Source organism: Sinocyclocheilus grahami, unplaced genomic scaffold (genome assembly GCF_001515645.1).
Source record: "Sinocyclocheilus grahami isolate Dianchi unplaced genomic scaffold, SAMN03320097.WGS_v1.1 scaffold294.1, whole genome shotgun sequence".
Lineage (NCBI taxonomy): Eukaryota > Metazoa > Chordata > Actinopteri > Cypriniformes > Cyprinidae > Sinocyclocheilus > Sinocyclocheilus grahami.
This window is the reverse complement of record NW_015505473.1, coordinates 6,025-17,032: the sequence shown is the minus strand read 5'-3', so window position 1 is coordinate 17,032 and position 11,008 is coordinate 6,025. Positions and strand designations below refer to the sequence as shown.

Genomic DNA, 11,008 nt, shown 5'->3' with positions numbered 1-11,008 from the left:
TTAAAAATCTATGTACTTTACAAAATAATAGTCTTATGATAAAGTAATGATAGTCTTTTAAAAAATTTATTTATTTAGATTTTTATTTTATATAATCATAAGCACAGCAATGAAACGGCCACATTTAATAAATAACTCAATGCAAATGTATGTTTAATCCAGACGTAAGTATCTTATTTAAACGCATATTGTTATTTGAGGTATTGTGTGTTCTGACATTTTCATCAAAATGCATGCATTTTTTATTGATCTGTGGATTATCCTCTGTATAGATGTAGTCCTGGACATTAAATGCAGGCTTTACTGTGAAACTGGTCTTACGTCAGATGATTAAGGCTGTATATAATGTGATGAATTATTAGTCTTTTTTTCGTATTGTAAAACAGATTTTTTTTCATCTCCTGCAAATAAGTCTTGGTTGCATTGATTACTCTTGTGCCGTGTAAAACTAAGCTTTATCTCCTGCTTCTGCTTTTTCTGTTGTAGATGAGATCTCCGAGATGTGTGAGGTGGAAGACACTCCAGAACCAGTCAGTCCCACGCTGCTCAGTGAGTCCACAGACACCTACTGCCAGACCGACTGCTGGCACCGACTCCGGACCACCGTCCGCAAGCTAGAGTTCTGGGAAGACTTCAGCGCAGAGCTTGTCGGAACCGGCTTCTTCTCCAAGGTCTACAAGGTAAAGGTTTCCTGGCAGTAATGGAGGAGCGAGACAAATTACTGTTTGGAGATTGAAAGTTTGTGAAAAATGTGCTAAAATTGTTAGAATGTCCTAAAGGCGGCGTGTAATAATGGTTATTGAACAGCACAGAACCTGATTAGATAATCTGCCCTGTAGCAAAAGTGCACTTATTTAATCAAAGCTGTGAAAATGAGGCACATAGAGATCTAAGGCATTGAGACCTTCAAGATAAATGTTTTCGTTCCACCACCTGCTGTCTTTCAAGAGCAAAGGTTTTGTTCCGTATCTCCAGCATAAATAATTGTTAGGGATTATGTACTCACCCGAATTCTGTTGCCAAAATGTTAAATAATCTTCTAATCATTTTGTCTGGAAGTCACTGCCCTGTTAGTCCTTACAACAGAACCTTACAGACATTACGTGTCTGTCGTCTCCTAAAAAACAAGCTACGTCCTGCAGACAGTCTTTAACCCAACTAAGAAATACATGTTTAACGTCACATATGTCACCACCCTGTCAAGCTTAGATAATCTTGAAAACCTTCACAAACAAGAAAATAACTAGATGGTTTTAAAAAATGCCTGAGGGAGCTATAGTAACCACATTATTTATATGCTAACTTTTCTTGTTTTGCAAAATCTCTTCAGTGTTCCTTTAACCTCAATTGTAAGAAACCAAACGGCATTTTGTTACAAGTAATGCCAACACTCACAAAAATGCCATTATTATAGTGTGAAACATTTGATACTATCTTGAAGGAAAGACTTTAGAGAGGCCTTAGATCACAGCAGAGCTTTACAATAGCAAAGCGATTGAACCTAGATAACGTGTTTAATATCAATACACAGAATGTGAAAAACTGTGCCACATTCCTCCACTGTGACCATTCTCACACCACAGGCCAAGTAATGACAGCATTTGTAAAGAACATTGTGTCCTAAAGGAGACAAGTACTGTACAGAATTAGCCCAGGCGAAAAAAAAGAGTGATGCTCCTTTTTGTTGTGAATGTGTTTACAGGATGTCAGTAAGGAAAAACGTGTCAGGAAATCCCTCCTATTGAAACTCCCACTGTATGTACAGTATGTAACGCCCTCGCTGCTGAGGCAATAATGATGTAATGCTCCCTCGCGCAGGTGATGCACGGCACCACGAAGAAGGTGATGGTGGTGAAGATCTATAAGAATGATGTGGATCAGAACAGCATCGTCAGGGAGATCAGTCTACTTCAGAAACTCTCCCACCCCAACATAGTGAGGTGAGCCGCCTCTGCGCACACGATTAATCACTTCCATCAATCCCACGCAGGCCTGATGCTCATAGCGCCCACTCAGAACATGGGAAGAAAACAACTCTGACTCTGTCGGCCTAATACGGAGTAATAAAACCCGACTGGGTTAAGATTTTGCTGACCTTGAACAAAGGTAACCGGTGAAATGGCTACAATTTAGATGGTGTTCTGATGTTAAAAGCATCAGCCTGTGTGACTGTATTACCTACACACAGCCATTGTTTTAGATACTGAGTTCTAGTTATGTTTGCCAATCATTATTAGTATTACTTTTAAGTATAGATGATATATCTGCACCAGGTTAGTTATTTTTATTTAGAGGATTTTTATCATTTAATTGTGCATCTTAACCCTTAATCGGTCCCTGGGGTCCAGCTGACCCCATTTGAATTTTCCTTTATTTTTTTAAAGTGTTCCCTTCATTCCATGGGCATGAAATTTCTGTGACTTTTCCTAAATAATCTATCTAAACACACACAAAAAAATCGGGACTTGATTTGGTTGTTCTAAAGGTGTGTAAAAAAAAATCACCATTAAAGGTCCTTGGGGTCAGATTGACCCCACATTGAAAATTAATGGGAAAATGTAAAAATATATATATATGACACAGAAGATGAAACTGAGTTTGAACAGGATTACCAGGAATCTGAAGAGGAGGGTTATGCAGTGTTTATTTGTGATAAATAATTTTCTGAAATAAATAGTATGTGATTACAGTCATGTCTTTTAGTGGTGACTTGTAACATTTCTGCAAATTTATGTATAATAATTTGCAAAAGCAAACAATTCTAAATATATCAGACAACAACAAAAATAAATAAAAAAATACAGATTTTTTTATTATATATATATACACAAAATATATATAATAAAGTTGTGAGGAGAAGTTGAAACATGAAGAAAACTGGACTTGAAACTGAACTGAAAATGAATGAGTCCCTATGGACCTCTGCTGGATATATGTGGTCATAGCACTTTCTTTCTTTAACTATAATACTTAAAGATTTTCCTCTAACCTGCAAATGGCAGTATTCTATCCCTAACACATGGGCCAACTTCCAGAAACCTTTTATATTTAATTTAGGTCATGATTTAAGGGATTTTTTCATAAAAAAAAAAAAAATTTTGTTGGCCAATTTATGGCATAGTTGAGTATTTGTGCAGTAAATAGGTAAAAAAAACTACCAAATATCCACAAAAACACAGCATAAATGTATAGCTGAGAAGTAAATTTAAAAAATGATATATAGTTTGTCATATAAAAAATTTATATTTCCTTATGCAATCGCTCTGTAAATGTTTGGGGTCTATCTGACCCCAAGGGACTTTAACGTTGCTCAAATCAAGGGACGATTAAAGGTTAATTTTTAATATTTTTATTGTTAGATGACCTTTCCTGTCAACTAACACTCACAAAAGTTAATCTTCAAGAACATTAATAATTTAATAACACCATTTATGTCTTTAACAAATTTCCATATGAATATCCATTTTCATACTGCACACCTGTAGCGTTTAAAAATTTTGATTTGCAATTCTTGTTTTATTTTTAATATATTTAGACAATATTATATTATATATATATATATATTTATTTATTTTAATATCAATGATCATTAATAACATGAAAATAATGTTTAGGGATCAGCCAGAATTTGAATATCCCTGTGTGCTCATACTTAGGTAAGAACTAACATTTAACCCTTTGTATTCAGACCATATCTAGAGACCATAATATCATAAAATGTGGCTTCCTTTGACTACCCAGAACAGAGCTTTGAGTTTGAGTATGCAACTGCATAGCAATGCCCTTTTAACTGCCCTATCATGATATAGCAGGGAGTTTTAGATAGGCATTACTTACATTTGGTTGAAAATGTATTTGCACTACTAATTTGTTTCATTTATGAGTTTCAAATTGATCTCAAGTCAATATAAAGGGTTATGATGAAAATTTACGCAGATGTATAAAGTTCACAGGTGCTGATTGAATGATTTGTCATTCTGTCATTTATGTCACTACCTATGCAAACCTCTAAACTTTGCATAATTCCTCAGTTCTCAGATGGATAAAGTAAAGTACTGTGATTTTCATTCTGTAGGTACCTGGGGATCTGTGTCAAGGATAACAAGCTGTACCCAATTCTTGAGGTGGGTGGCAACTTTTAGGATTTAGTATTCACAATTCAGCATATCCAGTCTTTTGCCTTCTCAACGTGCTGCCCAGAAAGTCTCATGACACATGCAGTGACTCACCATTATGTTTTTCTAATGTGTCAAGAGTATATCATTTTCTACAAAGAAAAAGTTTTCCTGATTTAACATGCTGCAAATGTGAGCTGCATTTTCACTGTATAAATCATAATACAAAGTGTTTTATAATCTCATGTCGTTCCCTCCTCCACCTAGTATGTGAGCGGAGGCTGTCTGGAGGAGCTGCTGGCCAGGCATGACGTCAACCTCTGCTGGAGAGAGAAGATCGAACTGGGCTGTGATATCAGCCGAGGAATGACCTATCTCCACTACAAGAACATCTACCACAGAGATCTCAACTCTAAGGTGAGGACGAGTGAGTTGGCAGACTTTAGGGATCAAAGTTGAGCAATTATGGCAAAGATATATTATGAAATATCACCTTGCAGTGTTCAACCTAGATTTGAAGGTGTGTGCCAAGAACACGCCTTCCATTTATAGCTAATGACAGACATTTGTCATTGAAATTTCTGCTAATGTTTTTTTACGTCTAATGTTCTATTAGCTTGCCTGACTTGAGTCATGTTTTGAACAAAACGTGTTCAATACATGATTCAGCGAGTACCATATATGCGGATAATACCACAGATTTAAGTGTTTAACTGGTATTTAGCACACTTCGCTTGTGTCCATTTCCTCCTTTCTCATAATAACCTAATTTTTTTTTTATTGCTTACAGTTTAGTTTCTGATATCAGTTGTGAGATAAACATTATATTATCTCCCATAATCTTACAAAGTGAAGATTGTCATACTTACACAGTGGCCCCAAAGGTATCTAGATGCTTACGCCATATTTAAAATCTATTAAAATAGAAAAATACATTTTAAATAAAAATTCATTTCAGTGCATTAGAGAAATATAAAAGTGATATCCGCACTATTTCTATACATATTCTAACGTAACTCATTTTAGCCATTACCTTTTAACCAACTAAAGTGAAGTTAGTTCTGGAAAAGGTTATTTGCTTATGTAAATTCTGCGATGAATTTAAAGCATTTTATAGGTAGTATGTGTGCAAAAATATCTATTTGGCTTTTATTCGCGTTTGGGAAAAAAAAATTACCGCCATTTTGTGACAAGTAGCTCTCAGTGTGAGGTTTTCAATGTGTAAAACTCAGAGTGCTTGACATTATCTTGAGTGAAAGACTTTGGTTTCTGTAGATTTACTTCAGTTATGGTTTCCATTCATTGCTTATGAACACAATAGCAGAGTGATGGAACGCAGATAACGTGCTTAATACCGAAACGCACAGAACATGAAAAACTGTGCCACATGCCTCCACTGTGACCATTCTCACACCACGGGCCAAGGTATTTCAACATTTTTTAGTAAAGAACATTGTGTCCTGAAGGAAACGTGTTTTGTAAAGGAACAGGATCAGCCCTGGGGAAAATAAGAGTGATGCTTCATGTTTTTCTTCAGAATGTGTTTATAGAAATCCAGTGAAGGAAAAAACATATCAGGAAATCCTTCCTATTGAAAATCCCACTGTAAATACACAGGCGTTTTAAAGTTTGGGGTCTGTAAGATTTTTTTCTCTTATGTTCACCGAAGCTGCATTTATTTGATTAAAAATACAGTAAAAACTGTTCTTTCTGGTCCTCGAATCTAATTGGCTGAGAGCCTTTTCCAGCGGTGCGATATTCTAGTGATAACAGAACTCTAACTGTTTCACCGTTGTATCACTCCGCTTGCAGTATTTCTCAAAGAGAGCCTGATGTCAGATGCTCACATCCATTATGATTTTATTAATAATACTGTTTTTGTCACGGAATGTAGTTTTAAGAGTTTTTAGTCGAGAATATACTTGTTTAGACTTTAAATATGCGGTTTGTTAATAAAGATAACGTCTATTTGAAATTTTGCTCCGACGTTTTCGGAGATGTGAGCTCAAGTATTACTGTTATTGTGGAAACCGTGATATATTTTTTTCAGGATGATGAATAGAAAGTTCAAAAAAACTGATTTGTTTAAAATAGAAATCTTTGGCAACACTATTACTGTCACTTTTAATCAGTTTAGTGCATCCATGGTAAATAAAAGTATTAAAAGTATGAGACACCCTCACTCATATTGTTGAAATGACTAAAAGACAAGAATTTTGTTGCATTTTGGGAAGGGCACCTGTACCCCATAAAGCTGTAAGCAGAGAAAAACAGTCATGGTCTTGACAGGTTTGAATGTGGCAGTTGCCAGGCTGCAGTGAGCACAGGCCTGTGTGTTTGAACAGAGATGGGGAGGTCAGACCTTTATTATGCTAATGCTGTAGCCAGCATTTACCATTCCATAAACTCCAGACTGCGGCTGCTTTCACTCGCTAACCTTTTTTTCTCATTTCCTTTCTTCTCGCTCTCATAAGTAATGACCCGCTGACTCCTGTCAACTGTCAAGCTTTTATCCTCTCACCCTGCTCACAAGCAGAGACATAACTTAGCTTTGCCATTTTTAAACAGTGTTTATGTTTTATAACTAGATTTGTACATTTTCTGAAGAAAATGTATGTCCATGCTAAAGTAAACTCATTGCCACAATGCTGTGTCGTTGCTAATGTGTTGGTGGTTGTTTACTGGCCCATTGCAAGTCTGAGGGATTTTTTTTTTAGCTTTTATCATCCACCAGGAAAAGAAAATACACTCACTTGAACATAACCTGAACAAGCCACATGAAGTCCATAGCACAAATATTGCTTCTATAGTTTACAAGCCATTACACATTGTGGAGGTAAAACATTACTCGTTCTGCTTGCATAACACAGCAGGTTCAAATTTCCACACCAGAGGTTACATGTGGTTGTATAGCTGCCTTATGTCAATGGGTTTACTTAAAATACATGGGTACTGTTACTGCCACACATGAAACCTCAGAGCACGATACCACACTCATTGCATATTCTCACCGATGTCCCATTGATGTATGTCTCTACCTGATGCTCTGGTGAAAGAATACTGTGTGTGCTTTAATTTGAGTTGAAGTCAGAGAGTTTGCTCTCACCTTTCCACATCATATTTATCAATTTGTGCATTTTACTCACTAATGTTACTGATGCATTGACTGAACAAAATGCTTGTCAAGTAAAGCTGATTTGACACTTTGTTTCATTAAAAGAACTCCGGTAAATTACACTAAATTAAGTTCACTTGATTACACACATTCATTGAGTAACATGGGCAAGAGAAGATTTAGTAAAACTCAAGTAAAAGTTAACTTTAGGGTACTAAAAAATTATAATAATTATGTATTTAATTATTAATAAGCTCAATTATTACATTTTATAGTTATTATTATTATTGTTGTTTTTGTTGTTAAAGATATAGAATATAAATGGGTTCATTAACAAGCAACATCATTATTATTAAATATGGTTTAGTAATAATTATATCATTATTATTATTATATAGTATAATGAATTAAATAAATGTATCTATTATAATATAATTGTTTATGCAACCCAATTATTACATTGTATATGTATTATTATACATTGTTTATAATAATATTTAAATGATTATTATTAGATAAGATATCAATTAATTGAAAGAAATGAATATATCTATAGCACTGCGAAACAAATCTTTTATAAAAGTTTTGTTTCGCTTTTATTTTTAATGTTTCTTTATGAAATTTTACATGCTGAATGCGAAAATCACATTACCTTTTGTGTATCAAACTAAAAAAATATGCTGTCCACTTATACAAGCTAATTTGTTGTTTCTCATGCATAAAAAGTACATAAACAGTTACCAAAAGTGAGTCGTGTGTATGTTGGATGATTTGGTCTTTTATGAGTAGTCCCACAGTGTTTCTGGAATGTTCCAGAAAGCACTAGAATATTCCAGAATGTTCTAGAATGTTCCTATCCTTGCGAAAGCAAAATATCTTTAAAAAAACATGCTAAATTAGTATAAAAACGTATCTGTACTAAATCAATGTTTCATAATTAATGATAGAAGTTCCATAATTGGCCTGACCAAAATGCTAATACGTGAAAATAAATAGTGCACTGCAATAATAACGAACACCACAGAATTACTGAAGAAACATAAAAATTCAAGTGAAATTTGTTACATTGTGTAAAAAATTCTGTGTAATAATGATGATGATTATTATTATTATTATCATTTAAATATTGTTTATAGTTATATTTATTGCATACTATTATATATTATTAGTCCAATCATACACTCTAAAAAATGCTGGGTTAAATATAACCCAGCGCTGGGTTAAAAAGGGACAAACCCAGCTATTGGGTTGTTTTTAACCCAGCATTTTTTTTAGAGTGTATGTTAGAGCCTTGACGTTCTGTTTAAAATAGAGGAAAACGGGAACTTTAAAGCTCAAGAACTTGAACTCCACAGCTTTGTGCTGATGAAAAACTGTCCATGACACCAGATTTGAATAATTAAATGGTCAGGCAATGTCTGGGTTTTTCTTTAGGCTCTAGGGGATTTTGTAATAGAGACGCCATTACAACCATTCACTTTCAAATGAGTGAAAGACAATTTCTTAGTGCTCAATCTTCCTGTGGAGCAATACTTCCATCTTGTGGCACAATACTGTAATTGTGCTGCTTTGTAGTTCTGTTTGGAAAAATTGTGGGTTGTAAGATGACTCTGTCGTTTTGGTAAGATGGTGAAAAATCTTCCTTATACTTTTTTCCTTTGCTTATTTTTGCTTGCTTTCTTTCCTCATACCACATTGAAAGATGTGAGATAAAATCTTCTACATGTGGAATCTTGTTTTTGTCAATCCAGAACTGCCTGATCCGCGTGACCTCGCGTGGCAGGGAGGCCGTGGTCACAGACTTCGGGCTGGCCAGAGAAGTGGGGGATCTGCCTGCAAATGACCCTGACAGGAAGTTGTCTCTGGTGGGGTCGGCCTTCTGGATGGCGCCTGAAATGCTTAGAGGAGAGCCGTACGACCGCAAGGTACTGAGAACAGAATGCTGTACCAATAAAATGAGAGGGACAACTTTGAAAAGGAAAGTGTAAAATAGGACATTTAGGGTTGGATAGTCTTTTTGCCGAAAATTTAATTAGTATTGATTTACTGACAGATTTCACATCAATACACATAACCTTTTGCAGTTGCATCTTAATTAAAAATGAACCTTCTGATTTGATGCCAACCTTAGTAGGTCAGGGCTGAGGTACAGATTAGGAAAGTCATTTATAATGAGTAACAGACACAATAAACTGTGAGCTGTTTTTGCTTCATTGAGAGAGCTGATGTTTATTAGAGACCGAACTGAACCTCAGCTGTGTTTCTGTTTAATCATAGGTGGATGTCTTCTCTTTTGGGATCATGTTGTGTGAGATCTTAGCAAGAATCCCTGCCGACCCAGAAGTGCTGCCCAGGACGAAGGTAAACACACAAAGAAAACAGTTTCTACACCTTTTTTCAGCATATGCAAATGAATACTACTTCATGTACAATACACAGATTGCATAATTTAGCACTTGCTAGCTCTGGGATGGTTACATACAACCCTTAAGGGAGGCTTGTTATGTCGCGTGAATTAATATGGTTCTCTTTCCTGCATTGGGGATGAAAGTAAGGTCAGACAGAGTGATTGCGTTCTGGTGTACAGCAGTGTGGTCATTTACGCTTCATTAATGCTGATGGACAGCCGATGATGTCTGGAGGGGAGAGAACAGATAGATCTGATCTAGGTCAAGGGAACCATCGCACGGATATTTAGATTCTTTAGTATGGATTTATTCATCGTGCTCTTCTGTCACATTAAGGATAATGATTTTCTGGTCCATCTACATTTTCACTGTAGTTGTTAATATATGTATGAGACTAAAGACACGTGGTTGTCACGTATACGCTACCAGTCAAAAGATTTTGTTCAGGTTTTTAAAAAGAAGTGTATTATGCTCATCAAGGCTGCATTTATTTGATTAAAAAAAGTACAGTTTGCTTTGACCTTCCTAATTGCGATAGTTCGTTTGTAAGGTTTGTCTGTACTTTTGTAGTGATGTGTTTAAAGTTACTTGCAAAGTGTAATCTTGTAATTTCCAGGTGAAATACAGTTCGTTTATAGTTTCTTCATATCTTCTGGTGAGATTTAATTTATTTGTAAGGTGTGTGTTTTTTGATGAAGTACAGTTTGTAAAGTTTGTGCTGCAATTTTATGATGAAATATATCGTTTGTAAAGTTTTTAGTAATTTTGTGGTAAAATCATAGTTTGTGTTGCAATTTTTTGGAGAATGATAGTTTAAAAGGTGTTTTGTATAATTCTCTGGTGAAATAATAAAGTTTGTCTTAAAATTTTCTGGTGAAATATAGATTGTTTGTAAAGTTTGTGTTGCAATTTTGTGGTGAGTTATAGTTTGGAAGGTGTTTTGTGTAATTTTGTAGTAAAATTGTAAAGTTTGTCAAAATTTTCTGGTGAAATATAGGTTGTTTGTAAAGTTTGCGTTGCAATTCTGTGGTGAAATATAGATTGTAAAGTTTGTGTTGCAATTTTGTTGAGAATTATATTTTATATAAGGTATTTTGCATAATTCTCTGGTGAAATCATAAAGTTTGTTTTAAAATTTTGTGGTGAATAAATTGTTTGTAAAGTTTGTGTTGCAATTTTGTTGAGAATTATATTTTATATAAGGTATTTTGCATAATTCTCTGGTGAAATCATAAAGTTTGTTTTAAAATTTTGTGGTGAATAAATTGTTTGTAAAGTTTGTGTTGCAATTTTGTTTTGAAATATAGTGTGTAAAGTGTTTTGTATAATTCTCTGGTGAAATCGTAAAGTTTGTCAATCTATATTTCACC

The 11,008-nt window shown here is 34.8% G+C and overlaps 1 protein-coding gene across 1 annotated transcript; it reads left to right on the top strand.

Annotated features, from left to right (window-relative positions):
• Positions 1 to 463: 463 nt before the first annotated feature.
• On the top strand, positions 464 to 10,076 carry LOC107600897 (dual specificity testis-specific protein kinase 1-like). Its single transcript, XM_016292873.1, has 6 exons — positions 464 to 680; positions 1,819 to 1,940; positions 4,076 to 4,124; positions 4,383 to 4,532; positions 8,982 to 9,155; positions 9,508 to 10,076. Exons 1-6 carry the CDS (start codon positions 501 to 503, stop codon positions 9,676 to 9,678), a joined length of 846 nt encoding a protein of 281 aa, XP_016148359.1. The 5' UTR covers positions 464 to 500; the 3' UTR covers positions 9,679 to 10,076.
• The last annotated feature ends 932 nt before the right edge of the window (positions 10,077 to 11,008 follow it).